Source organism: Phyllostomus hastatus, unplaced genomic scaffold (assembly GCF_019186645.2).
Source record: "Phyllostomus hastatus isolate PE091 unplaced genomic scaffold, TTU_PhHast_1.1 phas_scaffold_78, whole genome shotgun sequence".
Lineage (NCBI taxonomy): Eukaryota > Metazoa > Chordata > Mammalia > Chiroptera > Phyllostomidae > Phyllostomus > Phyllostomus hastatus.
In genome coordinates, this window is record NW_025334041.1 from 64,896,339 (window position 1) to 64,922,028 (window position 25,690).

General features: G+C 44.9%; 1 protein-coding gene across 4 annotated transcripts in view; it reads right to left on the reverse strand.

Moving 5' to 3' along the window:
• Positions 1–25,690, reverse strand: part of UXS1 (UDP-glucuronate decarboxylase 1) — a 131,221-nt gene that overhangs the window by 9,173 nt on the left and 96,358 nt on the right. For 2 of the 4 annotated variants that reach the window (XM_045827590.1, XM_045827588.1), the window contains exons 7-11: positions 21,287–21,391; positions 18,016–18,075; positions 15,272–15,393; positions 8,790–8,909; positions 2,464–2,507 (exon numbers count right to left, since the gene is read on the reverse strand). In XM_045827590.1, the coding sequence (XP_045683546.1) occupies positions 2,464–2,507; positions 8,790–8,909; positions 15,272–15,393; positions 18,016–18,075; positions 21,287–21,391 (451 nt within the window). Of the gene's footprint in view, positions 1–2,463; positions 2,508–8,789; positions 8,910–15,259; positions 15,394–18,015; positions 18,076–21,286; positions 21,392–25,690 lie in introns of all 4 variants that reach the window. The other 2 variants (XM_045827589.1, XM_045827587.1) reach the window with 1 other exon arrangement.

Consider the following 25,690-nt stretch of genomic DNA (forward strand, 5'->3'; position numbering starts at 1 on the left):
TCAGTTTCATGATCCAAATGAAGTCTGTTTGGAAACCTCTCCCTCCTCCTCAGTCATTACCAGAAAGGAGCAGGTTACTATGGTAAACTTCCAAAAGAAAACCTCAGTTTTTGCTTTCCTTTTCATTGAAAAACAATGGGGGGGGGGGAGCAGTATTTAGAAAACGAACTATTTTCTGGGTTTTTGTTTACAACAAACAGGTATTTTGTATGAACATGCTTTAAGTCTGTTCTGTTCTAACAGAGTCCAGCACAAATGCAAATACAGCTGACTTTGGATGATTTGTCATTTCTAGAAACTGACAAAAAGTCACTTCATCACTATGGCAGAAATTGCAACATCACAGCACATTCTCTTATGGCATATGTCTCTGGGCATTTGTAAAAAGACATTTAAAAGCTGACACTCAATAGTCCACAATCCTTTTTAACACAAACTGGGGGAGTGGGGTCCATACTAAGCTGGAAATGACTGTTGTGCAATCAAACTCAATGGGGGATTGGAGGGGACAGGTATGCATCTTTTACGGAATAAACTGGCAACTTTTAAGGTCAAAATTGCATAGATCACACTCATTTAACCTGAAGCTCTTTAAAAGTGTCATTTTGACAAAGTGACTTTAAAAATAGCATGGCTTTGTTATGTGGATGAGGACATGACCTGACAATGAAGCACCAAACACAGTCATGTCAGGATGCCAATGCGCATGACCTAGACCTCAGGAACCGGACATGCTGCTTTAGGGCAATCATGAATTTTAGAAACAGCTGCTTTAGTGCAGTAACGACAGATTCAGATACTGTGCATTTTTAGTTGTGGAGTAAAAGGATTCTCAGTTTCTAAAACATAGCTTATTAAAAGTAGCAAAACTTTGGTAAGTTAACTCTTTTAGCTGAATCTTGAATAATTATAAATTCTTAAAATACTTTAATCACGAACAAAAACAAAAGTATCTGAGGCTATTTTCAATGAGTTTCGTAACTGATGGCTTTGAAATAATAATAATAAGAATGGGTTCTGACTTCCCCTTTACCCAGCCTCACTAATTTTTCACAGGGTGTGACAGCTGGAGAAGTGCGGGGAAGACCGATGAGGGCGCTTCGGGAAGTTCAGCATACCTGGAGACTGCAAGACCCCTCAAGAAAGTGCACAGACGGAGAGGGGGTTTGGAAGGAGGGCAGGGGAGAGAATATTATTATGAAAAGATGGTACTCAATGCTAGTCCAGTTAATATGGTTTCCACACAGAACTGTGCCATAAGCCTTTCCTCTGAGCACAAGGTGCCTAGGTTAAGTGCTTTGAAATGAAAATAATCCTGAAGGAGGGGCAGCTGCCATTTCCTGGTTAAATCCCTTCTTAGTATACTTGGGCAATAAAGCAGGCCCATTATGTACTCCCAGGCTTTTTGTCCTGCTGCACAAGACAATAATGAGTGGTGAGGGCTGGGGGTGGGGCGGAAACACTGACCGTTACATGTGTTTAATCACAGCTTTCTTTTAGACTAAAAGTGAAAATTCACAAACAACACTTTCAGGAAAAATTTATACTTATTGTTTTTAAGTCCCTTCCCACACTACTCGCCCCTGCCCCACCCGACCCCAGCAGTTCCATTTCTGAAAGAGAACCCTACCCTGGACCCTCATATACTCAGACAAAAGTCTACGTGATCGCTCTGGCTGAGGTAGGGCTGGGGGGCTGCCAGGACCTGCACCCCCACGGCCACCTCTCCACCTCTACAGCAGCCCTGGGATGCCTCAAGGTGCCAGCAATAGCATTTTCTGGCTGGTAGACATTCCAGCTATTTGCACTGAAAAGTGAAAGTATACAGAAATGACCTTACAATTTCAGATACTGCAAACTTACACAGAATTCTCAGTAACTGTGGCATGTGGAAAATTATGTGGGTCTATGTAATTGTTTATGTGGTAACTCTTCTCTCAGAACCCAAACTGCATTTTAAAATTAGTCACCAAGTGAACTGACCGACAAAAAACTAGGATACCAAGAAGATGATGAAAATTACCATGTAAGACATTTAGTCTCGGCAAATTTCAACAACAGCAGGACACTATCTCATCTTGGCTGTAATGGGGACAATCTCATCCATCCCAGAAAGCCATGTATGAAATGGGTTAGGTTTCAGGATCTGCAGGTTTTGTTGGATGATTAAAGCCAAATGTTAAGTTGGCCTGAACTGAAACTGTTACCTCAAGTTGGGCAAGTTTACCTACAAAACACTAGGTGGCAGTAAAGGATTAGCATATGAGTCGTAAGTCATGAACATTCATGTAAACTTTTAACTTTAAATTGAGAATTGAAAGACCTTTCCCATCTTAAAATTAAAATGAACTTTGTACCAAGTCATGCTGTTAGAGTTGTAAAGGCAATTATTGTACAAACAGACACCGCCAGTTCGGTCTGCACCAGCCTTGCTGGAATCACCATGAAGGCCAGCTGGCTTACCTGACGTACTGGAAAGCCCTGGTTTGCGACCCGGATCCATACACCTAGGAAGAAACCAACAGTGAGGTCTCGAGTTGTGTGCTTTAAAGTTATGCCCAAGGGCGAGAAGGTGGCAGAAACACTCACACGTGTGTGTATGCTACACGTATAAAGTTTCCCCTCAAAAGACAGTGTCAGAAGGACTCTGCTTTCATCAGAGTCCTAGGATGTGTCAGGCCTTGTGTCAGGTTCTGGGACTGGGTCCAACAAGCATCAGCACATCTCCCCTGGACCTCCACTGGGTTGCCCATCAGGACAGCTAGGTGCTCCGCAAGACCATGCCACAGAACCTCTGCCACAGCATGCTGGTGTTTTTACAATGTTTTTACAACTAGTTCACTGGGTCAGCCTAATGTTGGCTAAGGTTAAACACCACCCAGAGACTCTGGGTAGGAGGCAGAGGTGGTGGGAGGGAGGGGCCTCATGCTCCATTTGTTTGCAGTGTGCAGATGGTGTTTTATTGAGTTCTACGCTGGAAACCTGTATGTTTTTGCGAACCAATGTCACCCCAATAAGCTGAATTAAAAAAATAAGAAATAAAATAAAATGACATAGACCCAGATTCAAACCCTAAATCTGCCATATCTGGGCTGTCCTGGAAAAATTCACCTCAGTAAAGCTATTTTCTGTGGCAAATGGCAAACTGAGTAAATACAGCCAGGAGGCACAGCAGAATCAAACTCTACTCTAAAGGGGTCTGTCTGTGTTTTAACTGAATTATGAACTAAAATCTCTTTTTAAAAAAAAAACGTAAGCTCTATAAACTTAATAAGCCAGATCCAGCTAAACCACATTCATTCATTCTCTAAACTTTCTGAACTAGAACACATATTTTCTGGGCTTCTATATGATTCAACTTAGAATACAGATTCTGTCTAGGACCTGTGGAACATAGCAATATACAGACAGGCATACTTTGTTTTCTTGTGCTTCCTAGATACTGTGGAGAGTTTTGTTTTATTTTCTTTCTTTTTTCTTTTTTTTACACAAATTGAAGGTCTGTGGCAACCCTGCATCAGCCGCCATTTTTCCAACAGCATTTGTTACCTTGTGTCTCTGTGTTACATTTTGGTAATTCTTGCAGTATTTTAAACTTTTCATCATTATTAGAGTTGCTGTGGTGATCAGTGATCTTTGATATTAATATTATCAGTGCTTTGAGGCACCATGAACTACACCCATGTAAGACCACACACTTAATTGATAAAGTGAAGAAAAGTATGAAGCTAACAGAGGCTGATTCATGAAGTTTAAGGAAGGAGGCCATCTCTGTGACACAGAAGTGCAAGGTGAAGCATCAAGTGCAGGTGTAAAAGCTGTAGCAAGTTCTCCAGAAGGTAACTAACAAAGGCATTTACACTAAACAACAGGCTGTTTACATAGACAAACAGCCAGAATTATCTTCTGGAGAGTGGCCCCTTGTAGTACGGACTACTCCCACTAGACAAAGTGTTCTAGGAGCCCATTTGTACCAGTGTCCCAGCTAATGTTAATTGTCTTGAAGACTCTTTCAAAGTGTGTGCCCATTTCATGATGGTTGATTTACGAGCACACCTGCCCACACTGAGCTGAATGTGCAGCAGTTTTTGACCAAAAACTGCATGACCCCCATTTTCCACTGTCCCTACTCACCCAATCTTGCCCTGGGTGACTTGTTTTTGTTTCCCTGGATGAAAAAAGCCTTCAAAGGGAAACATTTTGCCAATGTGGAAGAGGTGAAACAAAAAACGGCAGAAGCAGGAAAGGCATCAAAATCCACGAGTTCAAACACTGTTTTGAGCAGTGGAAAAAAAACATAGGTATATAGGTAGGTATATAGCATCAAATGGAGAGTACTTTGAAGATGACTGAAGTTGAACCATGTACGAATAAATACACAATTTTTTATAAATAATTTCCAGGGTTTTTTGGGTCCCCCCTCATATTTAAAGAAGATGTCATCTAGAACCTTTAGAGCTAGAGAGGAGTCAATGCCTGGCCTCAAAGCCTCAAAGGACAGGGTGACTCTCCTGTTAGGAGCTAATGCAGGTGGTGACTTTACCTGAAGCTCATTTACCATTCCAAAAACCCTACAGCCCTTAAAAATGATACTACATCTACTCTGCCTGTGCTGTATAAATGGAACAACAAAGCCTGAATGACAGCACATATGTTTATAACATGGTTTACTGAATATATTAAGGTCACTGTTGAGACCTACTGCTCAGAAGAAGATTCCTTTCAAAATACTACTGCTCACTGACAGTACACCTGGTCACCCAAGAGCTTGGATGGAGATAAACAATGAGATCGTTGCCTTCATACCTGCTAACTAACACAACCTCCATTCTGCAGCCCATGGAACAAGGAGTAATTTTGACTTTCAAGTCTTATTATTTAAGAAATACATTTCATAAGGCTATAGCTGCCATACATAGTGATTCTTCTGATAGATCTTGACAAAAGTAAATCAAGAACCTCTGGAAAGGATTCACCATTCTAGATGCTATTCAGAGCATTTGTGATTCATAGGAAGAAGTCAAGATATCATTAATAGGAGTATGGAAGAAGTAGATTCCAACCCTCATGGATCAGAGACTTTTTGTAATGACTTTGAGGAGTTCAAGACTTCAGTAGAGGAAGTAACTGCAGATGTGGTTGAAAGAGCAATAGAACCAGAATTAGAGGTGGAGCCTGAAGATGTCACATTGCTGCAGTCTCATGACAGAATCTTAATATATGAGGGGTTGCTTCTCACTGATGAGCAAACTAAGTGGTTTCTTGAGATGGAATCTACTCCTGGTGAAGATGCTGTGAAGTTTGTTGAAATGACAACAAAAGATTTAGAATATTATATAAACCGAGCCAATTATATAAACAGCAGCAGGATGTGAGAGAACAGAATCCAGTTTTGAGAGAAGTTCTACTGTAGGTAAAATACTATCCAACAACATTGCATGCTACAAGCAGTCATTCATGAAAGGAAGAGCTAATGGACGTGGCAAATTTCACTGTTGTCTTATTTTAAGAAATTGCCACAGCCACCCCAACCTTCAGCAAACACCACCCTCATCAGTCAGCAGCTGTCACCACTGGGGCAAGACCCTCCACCAGCAAAAAGATTAGAGTTCACTGAAGACCCAGATGATTGTTAGCATTTTCTAGCAGTAAAGTATTTTTTCATGAAGGTATATACATTGTTTCTTTAGACATAATGCTATTTATTGCACACTTAATGGGCTGCAGTGTAGTATAAATATAACTTCCATGTGCACTGGGAAACCCCGGAATTTATGTAATTTGCTTTACTGTGATACTCACTTTCTTGTGGTGGTCTGAACCGACCTCATAGCACCTCCGAGGTATGCCCACATGCACTCCCAAGTTACCCTTACAGGTGTCCAATACAGTGACTTAGTGACTTGACACTAAGACATGCCCAAAGAATAAAATTTGCCTAGGGATAAGACAACAAGGAGCTTCAGGAAAAAAAGCTGAAAGGTTAAGTTATCACATTAACCCAGCTTGGAAAAAAGAAAACAAGATACCAAGGTGTTCCCCATTCCCATGAAAAGCTCTTTAGACTTAGAAATGACGTGCTGGAAACATGAGAAATGGAATGAGGATGAACACACCTCCTTGTTCTCGCTTAATAGACAAAGTGTTCCCAAAGATGGGCTACAGAGAGAGAATCCTGACTTCTCCACAGAAGCCTGTGACAAAAGTAAGAGATGCTGCCTCAACTGAACAGAAAAGGATGAAATCTAGGGATTCATCAAATCACTGAAGGAAAACAATTCTGTGTGATAGGAAGCAAATGCCTGAAAGGGCATCGCTGGGGCTTCCCACACTGAAGGTGTCTAGAAAAGACTAAACCTGGCATGTTCTGGACTCACTGCAGTCCTGGATGGCACCAGCCTGCCTTCTCCTCTGTCAATGGCCTAGAAGCTTGCATGGCATGAAGACAACACACAAGTTATTACCTCTGCCCCAAATGGCACACTCCTGGGGCACACTGGGCACTTGCTCTCCCACCTGACACTTGGGCGATGGCTGATGCCCAGGAGACAATAAATCAGTAAGTTCTTTCTCAGCAGCTTTGAACAGTTTCAAACAAGCAGCTCTGATCTCGTGATGTGAGGAGAGTTACTGAGGGTAGTGGCTAAACAGGCACCAGGAGTACCCCCGATGGTGAGAAATTCTCAACAGATTAGCTGGACCAAAGGGCCCAGTGCACGAGCAACTCGGAACCAGCAGCAGGCAGAAGGTAACAGGGAATGAGGACAAGCAACACCTGTTAGAAACACAAGACCACTAGCTTCCAGAACAAGTCACTGAGCTGCCTGTGCTTACCACAGAGAAAAGCAGCCACCAGAACCCCAATCATTAACTGAACCACGCTATCCCACGCCACTTGTGTGCCAGGTGCTCTTCCAGGAGCAGGGACACAGACATGTCTGACCCAAAGTTCCTGGTTTCAAAGAAGGGACTGAAGGCTAGAAAATGAGCATTTCAGTTGGTGAGTAAGTGCAATGAAAAGCATGGTTAGGAGGAGCACAGCGACAGGTGGATTCCACTACACATACAATGATCCAGAAGGCTGCCCAAATGAGATGACAGCTGAAAGGGGAGATGGCCTGGAGGAACAGCACTCCCAGGAGAGGCAGGGGCAAAGACTCAGGCTGTAAAGCAGAGTGGGGGTGAAGCTGAATGTGCAGGGAAGGGGAGATGAAAAGCCATCTGGAGTTTCTGACCTCTCTTTCGAGGTTCCCTCTGGCTGCTGGGTTGAGAGCACTTCACAGAAGAATGAGAGAGTTAAGAGGCCACAGCAATAAAATAGGAGTGCACGGAGGCACTGGCCGGGGCAGAGGGAGAGAGGACTGAGTGTGACCACTGCCTGTCCTCAGGCACCAAGGCAGTGGTGGAGCTGGCGCTTACTGAGTGTGGAGGCAGGACAGCAGGCTGGAGCATCCACACGGGCTGCGGTCTGAGTTCACCTCTCTCCTACAACATGTGAAGCAAAACTCACCTGAAAGATGTATCATGCCCTGGTTCTAAACTGTCAAAGCTTTTTGTTCTAAATTGGTAGTAGCACAGCAAACACATCTAAGAAAAGTTGAACACCATGGAGAATGGTGATTAAGAGCAGAGGCTCTGGGCTCAACCACAGCTGCCACCGTCTGGCCACATGAGCTTGGACTGTTTACCTGACCTCTGTGCTTCTGTCTCCCCATCCAGATAACAGAAACAGTAACTCACCTGCACCCCAGAGTTGTTGTGAGCACTAAATGAGTGAATAGATAAAGATCAAAGAACAGAAACAGTAATTCTCTGCATTGAGAGGCAGCTAGAGAAAGGCAGAGATGGATACATGGACAGACTCACGTGTCTGCTTTCCCCTGGAATACATTCAGCTGATTAGCAAACTATCCTGCAGAATTTTTGGAGAACCAAGACACTTCTCTAGTCTGGAGACCCACCAAGCACTGAGCTCTCACAGAAAGTTACAGGGTGAAGAGCAAAGTGGAGGCAGGAAGAAGAACAGGACAGTCAGGAGGAAAGAGATGCAAGAAGAGAGGAGAGCACTAAGGATTCAGCAAAACTGAGGAAAACCAGTGGAATTAATCTGCAGATGCCCTGGCAGAGCAGGCTGAGGGTGCTCTTCCACTAGGGAGGCAAAAGGGGACAGTGGCGACATGTGTGGAACAAGTAGCACACACTGACACCACAGGGGGTGTCTGAGGGCACTGAGCAGCGGGACCTAATCCTCAGCACACACTCATACCACTGACCCCAGAGCACGGGGTGCTCACTAGGACCAGAAGCCTCCCAGGTGGAGAGCCACTGGCAGAGGGAGTGCTTCTCAGCACTGCCAAGAAAACTGCTGAAACTGACCCAGACACACCTCCATTGCTCACCACCTGAGAGACACTGAGTATAGACACACTCCTGGCTATAGCCCCTGGGGCAAGAAAACTTTGGGGAAGGTCTTTGGAGGTTGGCTGGCCCAGGCAGACAGGCTCTGAGGCCTGTGTAGCATGGACCACACCTGCAGCCCATGGCTTAATGTTACTTATGGGTTCCGAAAGCAAGGTGACCCAAGTTACACCAGTCATTCCTCCCTGGACTCCACACATGCACCTCCCCTCCCAGTCACCTAAGGGTGGTAGGGACACACAGAAACACCAAGTGGTAGCTTCAGGAATGCGACTCCCTGAATCAGCATGCACTTGATCACGTGTTGGTGATTCCCGGTTTTATCTTTATCTTATCTTTTTCTTTTTTGGCCCACTGAGGCAGGCACTTACCGTGAGCGGCTCCCCCTGGAGTGCCTGCAGGATGAAGTTGCTGACAACCCGGCCGTCATTCATGTGCATGCGTGGCCCAAATGTGTTGAAGATTCTTGCCACTCGCACTTCTACACCTTCCTGGAATAGGAGCAGAGGAAGGGAGATGTGTTTCATTCTGCAGTCTGCATGTATGCTTTGGCACTTACAGTGCCCTGCACTTAAAACATGTCAGAAAACGTCCTGCTTTTCATTCAAAAATGAAAACGGCCGTTTTGTTTCCATTGTGTGGTATGTGCTTACTTGTAAACAAACCTGAAGACTACGGAGTTATACCAAAGAAAGTCGCCATTTCCTACCTCTCACTACCAAACGGTCGCCAGCACTAACACTCTGGTGGAGAACCTGTACAACACTAACATGTTTACAGACGTTTTTTCCCCAGTAAGTATCCATTTTTTCCAAATGGGATCATGTTGTGTTCATTCCTTTATCACTTTTTTCACATATTTTTTTATAGAGATTTAAATGTGAGTGTTTACTAGCTGATTTACAGAAAAAGGAGTACTTTATCTTGGGAAGAAGGAACACATAAACATTCTTAAGGAGCTACACTCTGCCTACAGTCCCGGGTGTTCTGCCCACAAACTAAGACAATCTGGCACCCAGTACCGGCTGTCAGCTGAACGGCCTGAGAAGATGCACACCAGCACAGTGTAAAACACTCTCTATGCGGCAGGATCACAGACATTTGTTTTCTTCTGTGTATTTTTAAAAAAGGTTTCTATTTTTATTATGATAAACATGTATTACTTTTATAATCAGGAAGTGTTTATTTTTAAATATGTAATCAGGAAAATATTTTTTAAACCCTAAAGACTTCTTTAAACTATCTTATTTAATTATTAATTTTACAGGCTGCTTTTTCATGGATACAAAATTTAATTTTTTTAATCCTGACCCCAGAACATGCTCATTGACTTGAGAGGGGAAGGGAAGAAGATAGAGGGAGAGAAACATCGATTGGTTGCCTCTCACATGAGCCTTGACTGAGGACCGAACCCACAACCTTTTGGTGTATGGGACGACACTCTAACCAACTAAGCCACACTGGCCAAGGCCAAAAGTGAAATGTTTTATCACAAACTCTGATTTAGTGGACTTCCCCAGCACATGTGCTTCTAATCTGTTGGACCCATCAGGCTACTGACATATATTTCTGGGCATCTGACACAGGCAGGATGGTGGCGTGAGAACCTGGGCTCATGTGCCACCCAGCTCCGCCACTTAACCAGCCTGCCACTTAACTCTCTCTCAGTCACAGTAAAACTGGGAGAGGAACAGCACTTCCTTTAGCGCAATGTTATAAAAATCACGCATCTATTACCCTTAGCACAAGCTCAGTGGTGATACATATTAGTTGTTGTTGTCACTACTAGTTGAAACAGTTTTTCTCTCTCTTGCCCTTCTCCTCTCTCCTCTTCTCTTATTTCACCACCTCAAATCTGGCAATCTGGCACAAGCTGGGAGCCAAATGGACCCTTAGTTAACTGGGCTCATGCACAGAATTCCACCCCCAGTCCAGTGAGTTAAAAGCAATCAGCTGCAGTGTACCAAGGGCCCACGTTAGACCTCAAGGAGGTAGGAGCCACCCAGTTGGCCACCTCTGCCCATCAGCAGCCTCACCTATGTCCCTGGTGTGCCATTTCTGTATGGGCTGAAAGAGCTCCGAGTGGCTGGAAATAACCAACCGGGCACAAAGTTAACTGTTGGAAAACAAAGCACTATGTTTTTGCTAACTCCTCCCAGCAATACACAATAATAGTTCCATGTGATTTTTTCAGATTCTTAGAATTAAGATATGAGCTGTTATACTCTGTCCAGGAATTTGCAATCAGCCCTTTTCTCTACTTAACAGAGAATATTTTTTAAAATGGGGGAAGGAAGGAAGAGGGAGAAGGACAGAGATGTTGATCCCAATAGAAAATAATTTAAAAGTATCCACTTGTATTTAATTGTTAAGATGAAGAAAGAATCAGAAGTAGATAAATATAGCTTTATTCTAGGAAGGGTCTAAAAAAACCTTAGCACATTTTCAGTCAAATCCACCTTCCTGGCAGAAGGAAGATCTATGGGCTTGTGAGGGTTGCAACAAAGCTAACGCTTCTGCCCTCCTGACCCTCCCTTTCCTTAGGAACAACAGTCCAGAACACGGCCTCATTAGAAGATGAGCTCTGTGGACACTGCCTGGCCAGCCCATAAACAAGCCTGCTTGTTTTGATTTTCCCATTTGGATCACCACCTTAGTTAGGAGACACAGGACAACGCCTCAGGACAGGTGCAGCCGCAGAGAGACAGCCACAACGCTGTGCCAAGAACGCTGGCTCTCATGTCCAGTTTATACCAAAAAGACTAGTCCATGTTAAGCCTCACCCTCCCAGTCAAATCAACATAAGGCTCCCTCAACCGAGAACCATGCTCTCTCATGCACTGGCTCTTCCTATGTAACATCAGGACACAACGGTAACAATTCAGAACACACGGTCCATCAGCCACCAGACTCTCAGCCCCTGGGATTCTGCAGTGGCCCTGCGCTAGATGGTGGACAGTCAGCAGGTACCCACATTCTGCCCATGGCAGTGGTCCTGTGAACACCCATATCTTAGAGGAAAGGGCCAGTGACCCAAAGCCTGCTTCCCAGGACACAAACCCAGGAAGTACCCACCAGGTCACAATACCTATTTTGAGGGAGATCCTCCTCTGAAGGACCAGTGAGCAACACAAACTGCTGACTCCCATTCAACGCCATCTGCCAGGTACAGAGTCCTAGGCTGCCCACCACACAGGGCATCTCCTCCCACCCTGGCAAGGTGCAGGGCCTCTGCACGCACCTGGCAGGACAGCTGAGGCATTCTTAGGTATGGCGGGGTTTCACTTTGTGTTTGTGGTTTTGTGCCATGTAGGGAGCCATGGCTCATTCACTTATGCCTCCGAGCACCAAGAGGTCCTTGTCAGGGACCAGCATAACTCCTTCAAGTGTGAGTCACACTGGAATCAAAGCAATGGAAACTTAATGGAGGAAGGATGCTCAAAATGCCACATGGGCAGGCATTTCACACACACAGAAAAGCACACACAGGGAAGCAGGACATGGAATACACATGACAGACACTGGGGAAGCATGGGGGATGGGAGGCTGCACGCCTGGAGGGCCGTCTTCGAGACCCTGTCACTCACTAGCAGCATATCCTGGAGAAGTCACTTGAGTTTTCTCAGATTTGAGACCACAATCTGTGGAACGGGGATAATAATATCCATCTGCCTCCATTACAGGAATCAGTGACCATTCCTGTTTATCTCCAAGTGATAGATGTAAACCTCATAAACTTTGACCTTAGCCCCTGATTACACTAAATCTTGCATAATGGTGACCTTGTGTAAAGTATCTCAGAAACATTTTTATTAGGTTCACTTTGGGATCACATTAACGACCGGGCTTTGGAAACAGTGATTGACTACAGTTAATAAACAACCCCAGACAGGTAAGCTGACCTCAGAAGGCTTCTTTTCCTCATTTATCACAGCCAGGAGGGGTGAGGGGTTTGAGAGGCAGTACAATGATGGGACAGGGCTTCCTCCCTCCCAAAGGACAGAAATGTTACCAGCAGGAATTAAATGGTTCTGCCTCTGAAGTTCTCTTAAAATGTGGCCATTCCTTGGACAGCATTGTCTCAACACACTGAAAGCCGCAATATGACTGCGGTCATTGACTTCACTGATGGGCGGTGCAGGGGGTAGAACCGAGAAGCAGTGCCCAGGGAGAGTGGGTGCGGACTGGGAGTCCCACTGAGCAGACGGCCTGTCCTGAAAGAGGCACCGGGGCTTATTTACCTGCAGGGCTGAGACAGAGAACTGACAGGGAGTGCTCCCAAGTCCGGCTAGACCTCCTCTGCGACACTTCCTTAGTCTTCCTCATGCCCTGAGAGTCACATGCACCTGCCTACAGCAATGGAGCCAAGCGGCCCTGAGACAGAACCATGCATTTCCCATGAGGCCTCTCATAAACATTTCTTGATGGGATCTGCTCCCCACCTGGGGGTGAGACTGAGGCCACGAGAGAACACAGAGCTCACTTTGCTGAGCAAGCCTCTTGAGATGCTAAAATGTTCTAATTCCCTCTCAGTGGTAGCAGAGAAAAGGCCACACAAGGTCAGGCATCTGCCTGGCAATCTCCCTCGACAGCTGTATCATAACCATTGGGCCTGTGTGTTGGCTACACAGCAGGCTACACTCGCTTTGAGGCCAGGGGGCACAAGTATCACTCTGCTAATTTCTAGGAAGGCGAGTAGATATGGAACACTAGTGCCCAGTGAGCAAGCATCAGAGCTGGGCAGGTCCCGGCCACAGAGGTCTTGACCCCCAAGGTATAAATCCTATCCACAGAACATTTGACTTGTTTTATCTGCTTTCTGAGTTATTTTTTTTAAACTAAAATATAAGGTATATACTAACTATTTTATTTTTTTAAGTATTCCAATGCCAGAAAATAAAATAGTGCCATACCTTTAAGGCCACTGGACTAGCTGATGTATCAGTGTTCTGGGTGTGCTTTCCCAGTCTGCGGTTTTATGAATGGTGGCCTGTTTGCACAGCCTGCCCAGTGGGTGGGCCACAGGTCTGCAGTGTCAGACTGCTGCCAAACTGTGAGCTCAAACACACAACAAGCACCAGCCACAGCACACCAGAGAAGTCCTCACATACATAAAACCACCACATCCAAGTACAAACAGAAGCCACAATTTAATTCCTCTCTGACAAGTTCAAAGTACTTGTGAAAGGCACTATGCCCTTTGACCCCCACTCCCATCTCACTTCACTGCCTGAAAGAAAACTAAAGGGAGCTTCTCTTTATGTTCAAGTCTCTAAAATTCATTATGTGCCACAGATTTTTTTTCTTGGAAGTAAAACTCTATTTTGAATACATTAGCATATTTCATTAAGAGAAACTCAGAAGACAATCCCTTGGAAAAGAGAAGAACTATAAAAACATTATTCCTACCTCTAGCTAGTTCATATTCTCAATCCTTATGTATTAGGTTTATTCAGAGTAAAACATATCCACATACCATATGGGTGAAATAAAACAATGATTTATGTATAAAAGTGGATGTGTCATTATGTATAAAAAATAGTAATTTGTGTTATTAAATAATTAATTAAAAACATGTCAAAGACAGAGTATCCCACCCGATTCATCTTTCTTCCTAGGCATTTCTCCCCATTAATCTGCAGACAACACAAATCGTGTCACTTCTGAAAAGTATTGTCCTGAAAAGCTGCACATGTAGAACCGCAAGGTGACAAGGTCATGATGCAGCTCCTTGCTGATCAACCTCACTGCCCAAGCAGCAATGGCGATGCCCATTCCTCTTTAAGTCCTGAGAGCACAGCCCACCACACATCTGTCAACCGTCTGTCTTGTCCATGTGTCCCTCCCTCTAATAAGGGCATGTCCACAAGGGCCCAGAGCACTGGTCCAAGCACAACAGGACAGTCACTATGAAATGAACAGACTAGCCAGGCTCTTACCTGGCCCCTCGAGGGCCCTGTCTGTATGTGTCATCTGCTCCCATGCAGACCTGAGGCAGACAGAACAGTTCATTGGAGCCCTGTTAGAAACAAGAACTGAGGGACCAAGGAGGTCAGGTCACATCGCTGAGGACAAGGAGGCAGCACAGCCAGGGTGGGAACCCCCAGATAGTCCACCTCTCAGTCTGTGGGCTCTTCTGTTACAGCATGTGAGTGAGCAAATCTGTGGCACAAAACTACCCATGGGAAAGTGACTTGTAAAGCCGTGAGTGACTAGAAAAGCACGAAAGAATAGTAAATAGTAATTCCTAAGGAGGTTCAAATAAAAGCAATAATAAATTCACTTTTATACCTATTATATAACTGGAAGTTTTTTAAAAAGTCCACTAATTTGGAAGATTTGGGAAAACAAAGGCACTTCAACTGCTGTGGGCAATTAGACAATAAAACAGTGTACTGTTCCTGGCTGTGCAATAGTATGCTGTACCTAAGAATGTGTCCCCTGGAAATCATTTTTTAAGTAGGGAGACACATGGCCCTGGTTGGTGTGGCTTGGTGGATTGAGGGCTGGCCTGCGAACCAAAGGGTCGGCAGTTCAATTCCCAGTCAGGGCACATGCCTGGGTTTCAGACCAGGTCCCCAGTGGGGGGCGTGCAAGAAGCGACCACACACTGATGTTTCTCTCAGTCTCTTTCTCCACCCTCCCCCCTCAAAAATAAATAAACAAAATCTAAAAAGAAAAGGAGACACATGAAGAAAGCTGTCGCTGATACCATTAATGCAAGACAGTGGGAGTCTGGGCTTCCTTCCCCAGCACCAGCCTGGCAGTAAATCATGGCTTTCATTCCTTTATGTTTTACATCCAGTGAAACTGACACACTGCGTGGCGCAGACTCACGCACTTGGACGGATACCTGCTTCATGTAGGCGTAGCACATGGTCTCTGCAACTCGTTTGCCTTCATCATAGCAGGCTCGGGGGCCTATTGGATTCACATGGCCCCAGTAATCCTCACTCTGAGGGTGGACTTCAGGATCTATGAAGGGGAGAAACGAGACTGTGTTTTCATCTTTCCTTTGTTTCAAGTTCATATGCATGATGAACACAACATTTATGATACAAAAGGGAGCTGTGGGAAGACCAAGATAAATTCAGCACATGAAAAGATCTGTATCTAGAGAACTGCAAAGTTCCACAGTCCAGTGGGATATGCTGCTCTTACCTCTCAGATTAATATTGTATTTTACAGGAAAACAATTAAAAAATCAAAGGCTCTCAAAGTTAAGTCTTCCCTCTCTCCCATAAACTGTCCCTAACTTTTAAATTATTATACAAACCACAATTAAAATTAAATATAATCTATGTGAAGAGATATATGGGTTAATTTTACATTTATAAAATATGTAATAAAAACAAAGCATGTATTTATTGAAAAATATTTAACAGCATCTCTGTGGAAAGTGACTCTCACACGTGCCATCATCAGAACAACCCTGAGAACCTCAAAGACACACCCAGGTCCAGTGTCAGTGGGACCAGCCCGTGGCAAATGGCTGTTCCCATAGCACGCATTTTCTATTTCTCAATTTCTGTTTTTCCGGTGTGTAACTCAACCACACTTTACTATGTACGAGGGGAATGACTACTTAAGAAAACCCAATAACAAATTCTTTAACACAGTATATATTTGGAATCTGAATTAATAACTAATTTATCTAATACACCAGGATTTTATACAACCATGGTATAAAATATGTAAATCTCTTCCAAGACATCTGGAACCATGTCATATATTAACTTCTTGCATATCTTGTAGCAGAAATTTGGCTTTAACTTGTGGGTACAGCAGGACCCATGCAGGGAGGGGATGTGAGCAGATAGGTGCCCCAGCTGGCCATCTGGCACCTCTTCCTGAGGGCAGCAAGAGCACAGTGCAGATGCAGACCCTTCTCTCTGCTGCTGAGGCTTAAAACTGCCTTAAGAGGATGTACATGCTTACTGCACGGTGAAAGAAAAGGTAAGGCAAATCCTCTTGGAGAAAAGAAAACCAATGACGTCAGTTCACAGACATGATTGACATCAGACCTTTTCCTGGGATTTTTCACAAGGACTAGACAAGGAAACTCCAAGAGAGATGATTATACATTTGGAAAATGATGAGAAAAAGAAGGCTGGGCACACGCATGCACCCCTGACAGGCACTGTCTGGGATGAAATGCCCAGGATACCTGAGGTTCAGGACACAGCTTTAAAAGTTCCCTCACAAAATCTCTTTGAAATTATAAAAGTAAAAGGCTAGACTCACAGCTGCTTTCTAATCAGGCTCCCAGGTTCAGCATTTTGCTTGGCTGACAGACCAAGCATGCATTCCACAAAACACCAGTTTACAGTGGTTATGAAATGTTGGAGCAGAGCACCAAGGGAATCCCATGTTAGGCCCTGAAATTATTTAAGACCCCACAGAACACAAACTATTGCCAAACGTGCAGATAATAAACTGGGTCAGGGGGGAAAGCACCGATGTGGAAGAGAGGTCACTGTGCTCTCTTTGGACAGAGAACATGAACACCTGTATATCCTAGGCATTTAAAAAGGTACAGCCTGTCAGACCTTGTCAACACTACTCCTGTGACATACTAAGTCCAGCAGAGGGAGCAAAGAGGAACCACCCGATGCAAGTGGGGAACTTGTGATCCTCCACAGAGTCCTGATGTGGAAAGAACAGGGAGGGGAGAATCCCAGAGTCCACTCAACTACCTGTTCCTAAAGCAATGCGGCGAACGAGGAGGAGGAATGTGGACATTTCCACCCTTTTAACTGCCTAGGGTTTCAAAGAAGTAGACGGTGCTCTACCTTTTCATGGGGATTACAAAAACATAACTGCAAGTAGTGGAATTTCCATTTTTTAGACTTTTTTCATTCAGTTTCCCTTAACAAAAATGTATCTCTTCCCATGCTGCCCTTCTGCTCCCCCATGTCTATTGTCCCTTACAGTGTGTGAGGTCAATAACCTCCAGCATGGCAGAGCCTGGCTCCTGCCGCATCCTCTAGGCAGTGCTCCAACCTCCTGCACCCCGTTCGTCTGAGGCCAAACGGAAATCCATGTGACCTGAACACGGCAGCCCTCATCCCACTCACTATGGAGGGTGTTGGAGTGCTGCAGATTGGCAGAACAGGCCCTTGAGTTTTCTGGCACTGCCATACAAGGTAGAATCTTCCAGAAATGGCTACACAACAGTGAGGCATCAACACAAATCCCTTCACCAAGGAAGCTTCAAGGACAACCCTGAGCTCCTGGTGGGTTGGCTCAGGACACACGTTGTTTACACTGAAGAATAACATACAGCAGCTAAACTGGCAAAGGATCCCTAAGGAATGTGATTTCTGGGGTACTTTTGGAGCAGAGTGGCAAAAACACACCTGTGGAATCGTGAACGGCAAGTCCTCCCAGGGTATGCTTCAGAGGAGAGGTGGGGGGCCTACTGACCACGATGCTGAGACGGGCAGCCCTTTGCTGCTGCACTCTGGGATAAAAAAGCAGGCTGGGCCTCCTCAGAAATAAAATTCTGGACCCAGTTTTGATTCCTTCCTCACCTAAGACAGGATGCAAACTGCCCGGGGCGGGGGGGGGGGGCGGGGGGGAGCCCCACCCACTTACCTCCATACACCTCTGAGGTGGAAGCCAGGAGCAGACGAGCACCGACTCGCTTTGCCAGTCCTACAGAAAGCAGGAACACGGTAAGAGAAACTGTCAACATCAAGGAAAAGAGGAAAAAATACATGTGCACATTTTTGTAGCCAATTTCAGGAATTATTCTACTATTAATGGTATCTGATCAGCCATGCATTTTCAGGTATCCACTCATTACATCTGTTTTGGAAATAAAAACAAACAAACAAACAAACAAACAGTAAAACACAAATGAACCCTCAGAAGCACAGTGATTAGTTAGATACTTATAACTAAGGTGTGATTTGAGGAGTTTCACAAAGATTCCTTTGCCCCAACGTATCACCCAGTATTCTATAAGGTAAGCCTCACCCTGGCTGGCACAAAGCAAGACCCTTCCCACCTTGACTTCTGCTATCCCCCTGAAAATGGTCTACCTGCCACTTCCTCAACACGCTCCTGGCATCTTCTGACAGTGCTAGAGCCAGTCTCCAAGTCTGGGCACCTCCACCCCCATCCTCCCACCTCCTCCCAGGTTTAGCTTAAATAGCACCTTCTCCAAAGCAACTCACCACATTCTGCCACCCTGCTCTGAACACTTTCCTGCATTCACCCCTCACATGTGGAATGGACTACAACATCACTGTCTATGGTGGCCACGTAAGTGTGGAAGGTCAAGTATCAATGTACGGGAAGTCATCAGAGGCTCTGAGAAGCCCTGTACAAAAGAACTTCACTGCCCCTCACTTAGCCCAGCGCTTCCCAAATGGACTCCACCACAGAGCCCTGTGCACAGACACACAGACTCCGAGGGCCCCCTGGCTGCTCCCTGCAGCACCCAGCGCTGCACACGGCCCGTGAACTGCTGCAAGCAGGAAGAGGGTAGGTGAGCACACATAACCTACAGCCACTTCTGAGGAGGCTGGGTAAGACAGAAGGGTCCTGGAGTGAGGAGGCCAGGGGTATGAGTAAGTAGGAGCACCTGGGGGCACCAGGAAGGCGCACACTGAGAACAAGGGAAGAGAGTGGCTGAAAGGTAAGGATCTGAAGATAACCTGTGAAAATGCCACCATGTGGGCAAGGAAGAAAATGGTAGAAAGAATGTAGTACCATGTGGGACTTACTCACAGGCTCCCCACCCCACAGGCCTAACCCCTACACTCCAGCCCACCGTACAGAGTCTGCGGGGTAGCTCACTGCACCATATCACTGCACAGACACAGTGGTAGTAGCTTCAAGTGAAGGATCCCGAGGCCTTTTTAATTAAAATTTTAATTTGAATTGTACATTCAAATGAAATTGAAAGAACACAGAGAGAGCCCATGTACCTTTATCTAGTTCCCCCAATAGAACAAACCTGCAAAACTATAGCTCAGGATCACAACCGGGACACTGACAAGGATGCACGGAAGACAGAGAATGTCTCCCTTCACCAGAGGGTCGAAGCCAGGGCAGCACACCTGTGCTGCTGCAGTGCCCAGGTGTCTCTGCAGAGACTGGACAAAGACACTGCATCATGAGGAAGCCAAGCTTAGGAACACGGAAGAAATAAAAGCACAGAGAGAGAAGGGCCCACCAGGAAGGAGCCAGGTGACACTCAGGGCATCTCCTCTCTTGTGCAAAACAACTAGAGGCAGCTCCTCTCAGTGCAGAAACAGTCCCTTTGGGTCTCTTTCTGGCCTAGTAATTGTCCCTCATCAGCCTCCATCCATGTTATTCCTGAAAGACCCTTTGCCATTTCTTCAAGACCTCCAGGTCCAACCTCACTCAGGGTTCAATCCTAGCCCAAGAGCCACTTATACCTTGAACTCCAACAGCACTCCACTGATGCCCATGCCCACATATTGTCTCCCTGGAGATACCCAGTTCCCCAGCAGAGGAGCCTGAGTGCAGTCCTCACCTGAATCCCCCTCCACAGTGACTGCACAGTGCCTTCAGCACACCAACTGCATCTCCTAAACCAGTAGAACAAATGATATCTTTTCAAACACCATGTGCTTGGTGGCTCTTCCTCTATTGTGTCTAGTTTTGGCATGAAGGAAGGGTTTGGGTAGACAGAGAGAGAGTGTGAAGAAGGTGAAAGAAACTTGTAGTGGCAGGAATGGGGAGCAGCCTGTCACATACCATATCTCTAAGCAAAAGCGGGGGGTAGAGCAATCTCTTCTGTCTGGTGACCAGGGTACACAGACAAGGACAAATACCTATTCCAGACTATTACAAAGTTTCATGCAGAAACATTCATGCTGAATGCAGAGCTTGATTCCCCGAAAAACCTAGTTTAAGAGACTTGAAAACCAACCTCCAGGTGTTTTCTCAGACCCTCATCTAGTGCTTCAGTCAAATTAAAATTTAGTGCTATCTTTCCCAAATCCATTTGTAGAACCTGTTACTATTTAAATGTTACTATAATTAAATCCGTTTTTACTTGACATTTTAAAAAGTGGTTCCTTTCTCCCACTTTGTAACTAATCAAAACCCCTGGTGTATTTGGAACCTGGGACAAGCTTAAGCATGCTTCTAATTTCAAACATTAATATGTGCATGTTATCCATAGTATGTCATTTGGGAACACACACATGTGGCTACCTTTAATGGTGCACACTCTCATCTTGCATGTCTAAGGCGAGTCCTGCAGTTCTGTCTGGAGCCAAGTACTATAGGTTTTAACAATCCCACAGGACAGTTCTCCAAGTCCTTTCAGAAGCGCTCCTGAAACACTCACCTGTATGTGCACATGGTGTATGTCTTTACATGTGGTGTGTGTGTCTGTGGCATGTGTGTCTCTGAATGCAGTATATGTGTAGTATATGTGCATGTGCGTGCTGTGTCTGAGTATGGTATGTGTCTGTGGTGTGTGAATGTGTGGCGTGTTGCTGAATGTGGTATGCATCCGTGGTATGTGAGTGTGTGTGCAGTCCTCTCCACCCCATCTCAGATCAGAGCCACCATCTCCCCTTTCTAGCAGGGAGCCATGTGCTCCACGTGTCCGAGGGGAAAGTGGAAGGAAGCTGGATTGTCAGTTGGAAGCACAGGTGGTCATCCCAGGGGAATGAACTAGGTAACACAGACTGGTTATGACAATGACCACCTACCCCATGACCAATTCTGATGGCAAAGTCACACTGGCACAGCCCGGGTGGGGTTGAGGGAGGGGTTTAAAGACCAGGATCAAACTCCCACAACACAGCCAGGGACTGATGCTTGGAGTCGTCTACAGTATTCCCAACAACAGCTACAGAACAGAGAAAGGGCAACTTACCCAGCATATTTAGTGTCCCGATGGTATTGGTCTTTAGCGTCTTGATGGGGTTGTACATGTAATTTGGAGGGGAAGCTGGAGAGGCCAGATGGTATATTTGGTCAACTGAAGGAGACACAACGGGAGTATGTTATTGCCAAGAAAAACACCAAATTAGTTCTGAATGCCTGAGTTCAGACTGTTTAGTAAAGGTGTTAGTGTATCGTGCACCAAAATTTGTTATTTTAGTATTCTTTGTAGAACATAATTCACATTTGCCATTAGAAGAACTTTAAACAAAAAATAGGAAGTCTAATTATCTAAAACAAAATATGTACTGGGCCAATTATTTGGGCCAGTTCTCCTCTAACGAGGGTCCACCTGATTACCACGCTGATTGTTTTCTGAGAAGCCTAGCCCCAGATAGAGCAGTCAAAACAGAAGGAAAACTTGTTTTTCAGACACAGAATCAAGCATGAACATCTAAAGCAGCAACTGCCAACCTCTTTCATCTCACGGCACACACAAACTAATTACTAAAATTCTATGCCACACCAAAAAATGTTATATTTTTTATCAGTCTGACAAAGTAGTTATAATTTTGATTTAGGTACACCAGACAGCTGTTGTTGTGTTGGCTGTTTTCATTTTCTTATTTGACAACCTAAGGAAAAAAAGGTCAGTGCCCCTGACTGAACAGTCAAGTATTCCATGTTTTAAAAATTCTTGTGGCACACCAGCTGAAAATCGCTGCTCTAAAGTACACATCATTTTAATTAAAAATCTATTACCAGTTACATAAAACAAATATGACATAAAAGTAAAGGCACAAAAGTATGAAAGAAAATAGCCTTTCAGTTTGCTTTTATGTGTCCAGTCCACATAAAACCAGACCCTGAAATGACAGAGGGTTACTTCTAAAGAGATGAATGGCAAAGAAATTCCACACTCCTTCCCTCGCACACAGGCATCACTTTAACATCACCACCCACAACCCTCGCTCTCCAGGGTCAGATAACACCCGGCACACAGCAGAGAGGCCCTTGAGCACCGCATCTCCCTGTGAAGGGGCAGTGATGAGCAAGCACGCAGGAGGAAAGCCACTCCCCTCCAGGCAGACAGTCTGTGCCATGCCATCCCACTTTAGCTACTGAGGTCAAAGAAAACACGAGCACCATCACAAGAGAGCCAAGGAATGGGGGACCTGAAACACCACTGCCACAGGGAATCCTCCCTTGAACACAGCTTCAGCCCCCATGCAAGGGCACCTACAGGGATTCTTCCATGATGTGCCCCTCTCAGCTCCCCCTGTCCTCCTACTGGCCTCCCACACACTTCCCAACAAGGGATCAGGGCTCTCCTTTGAGGTAACAGTGAAACAAGCAAACTTGAAAAATAGCCCCCATGATGAACTTTCTGATATAACTTTCTCAGAAAACAACCTTCCCCACCAAAAAATGCCCAAGTTCCCCATCCACACCCACAAAACACCTGTCCCCCTGAAACTCTCCTGTAGTCTCCAGGCAAACATGGGAATCACTATAGTATCTTCAAGGACCTAGGGCTGTTTTCCGACATGCTCCCCAGTTCCAGAGTGCGAATGGGATGATAATCTCTCATCCTCAGACAAGGGGCAGAAGTGGTGGCTCTGTATCAGAGTGTGCTATCCCAGGCTGTGAGCTCAGTCTTTCAAGCCTGAGGATGTCTGAGAGACTGTGCGCCCATGAGTCACCAAACCAGGGGACAGGGCGTGCTGGATGGTTCCACGGAGACAGTATCTGTGGAAAGGAAATCTAGGTATTGCGCACTCATGTAATTACCCAGTAACTGTGGGTTTTTTGTTTGTTTTTCTGGTTTTTTTTGTTTTTGTTTTTGTTTGGGGTTTTTTTTGGTGATACCAGGACTGTGTGTCAAGGAAGACAAGGAATAACACATGAAAGACTATGGATCCCATATTCTGGATATTGGTGAGACTTCATTGTTTGCCAAGGCTATTTCAAAAAACTCCTGAAATGATTTTTAAAAAAGGTTTTCCTGTTTAAAAAATAATACTATGCAACAACCATCCCTACCCAAATCCCAATATTTTTTTCAGAAACAGAAAAAAATTTCATCCTAAAATTCATATTAAATCTCAAGGAACCCTGAACAATCAAAACAATCCTATTTTGAAAAGAACAAAGTTGCAGGACTCATACTTCCTGATTTCAAAACAAATTACAAAGCAGCAGAAATCAAAACAGTGTGGTGCTCACATAAAGACAGGCATATAAACCAATAGAATAGAGAACCCAGAAGTAAATCTTTTTGTGTATGATCAAATGATCCTCAACAAGGGCACCAAGTCATTCAATGGAGAAAGGAGAGAGGATTAACAAGTGGTGCAGGGAAAACTGAATACCTACAAGCCAAAGAATAGTTTCACCCTTATCCTGCTACACACCATAAACAAAAATTAATTCAAAATAGATTAAAGACATAAATGTAAAATCTAAAACAATAAAATTCCTAGAGGAAAACACAGAGGAAAGCTAACCTTGACATTGGTTTGGCAAAGATTTCTTAGATATGACACCAAAAAACAAATGAAATGAAGGCAAACACAGACAAGTTGGACAACACCAAACTTAAAAATTTTATGCCACTATCACAGGACAAAATAAACCCACTTAAAAAAATGACAAAGCACCTCAATAAACATTTCTCCAAAGACAACATACAAATGGCCAAAAAGCTTATGAAAACATGCTCTATGTCACTAACCATCAGAGAAACGCAAATCCAAATCACAAAGAGGTATCATCACCTCATACTCCTTAGGCTACTATTAAAAAAGTAACATAAAAGAACCAGTGTTGAAGAAGATATAGAGAAATTGGAAACTTTGTGCACTGTCAGTGGGAAAGTAAAATGTTTTCCACCATGGAAAACAGTATGACAATTGCTCAAAATATTAAAAATAGGCCCTGGCTGGCGTAGCTCAGTGGATTGAGCGCGGGCTGCGAACCAAAGTGTCGCAGGTTCCATTCCCAGTCAGGGTACATGCCTGGGTTGCAGGCCATGACCCCCAGCAACCGCACATTGATGTGTCTGTCTGTCTGTCTGTCTCTCTCTCTCCCTCCCTTCCCTCTCTAAAAATAAATAAATAAAATCTTTAAAAAAATTAAAAATAGAATTAACATATGATCAGAAAGTCTACTTCTGGATAAACAAAGAGAATTGAAAGCACAGTCTTAGAGACATGTTTGTACACTCACGTTCACAACAGTACTATATTCAAAATAGCCAAGAAGCAACCTGTGTCCATCAGCAGATGAATGGATAAACAAAGATGGTATATACATAGAATGGATTATTATTCAGCATTAAAAAGAAAATCCTGCTCTGGCTGGTGTGGCTCAGTGGTTCAAGTGCTGGCCTGCAAACCAAAGGGTCACTGGTTCGATTCCCAGTCAGGGCACATATCTGGGTTGTGGGCCAGGTTCCCAGTGGTGGTGCTCCAGAGAAAACCACACATTGATGTTTCTCTCCCTCTCTTTCTCTTCCCTTCCCCTTTCTTAAACAAATAAACAAACAAACAAATGATTGAATCTTAAAAAAAAAAAGAAAGCCCTGTCACATGCTACAACATGGATAAACTTTGAAGACATTACTCTAAGTGAAATAAGCCAGTCACAAATAGACAAATACTGGACTTCCAGCCAAGATGGAGGCCTAGGTAGATACCTCCCTGCACAACCAAAATTAACGATAACAAAAATTTAGAAACAAAACAACAACCAGATCTGACACAAAATTGAACTGTACAGAAGTTCAACAACCATTCATCCAGACCAGTAAGAGGGGCAGAGTGGGCAGCTGATGGAGAGGGGTCTCGGCAGAAAAAAGCGGTGGCTGGTGGTCCCCCGTGCAGGCAGAGGCTGGCAGACCCTGGTGCAGGGTGGCAACTGGCAGACCCAGAGACACTCAAGGCCACTGGCTGACCATGGACACACATTCACGTGCAAATAAACCAGGCAAAAACAGGGAGCAAGACAGACCGTGCAACCCAGGGCCCCAGCACCAGGAAATAAAGCCTAAAAGCACCCATTGAAAACACTGGTGGGGGCTGAGGTGACGGGAGACACTCCCAGCCCCACAGGAGAGTTCGTTGGACAGACCACAGGGTCCTAGAACATACACAAGCCCATTCACCGGGGAACCAGCACCAGAAGGGCCCAATTTGCTTGTTGAAAGCGGCAGAGGGGACTGAAATCTGACAGAGAATGGAGCAGGTGACATTGTTCTCTCTCTGACCCCGCCCCCACATAAAGCATCACAACCCAGCTACTGGTCTGCCCCACCCTGGAGAACACCTAAGGCTCCGCCTCTCCCTATGTACCAGGCGAGACCTGACACCCCTCACCCCCACCAAAAAAATGGCTC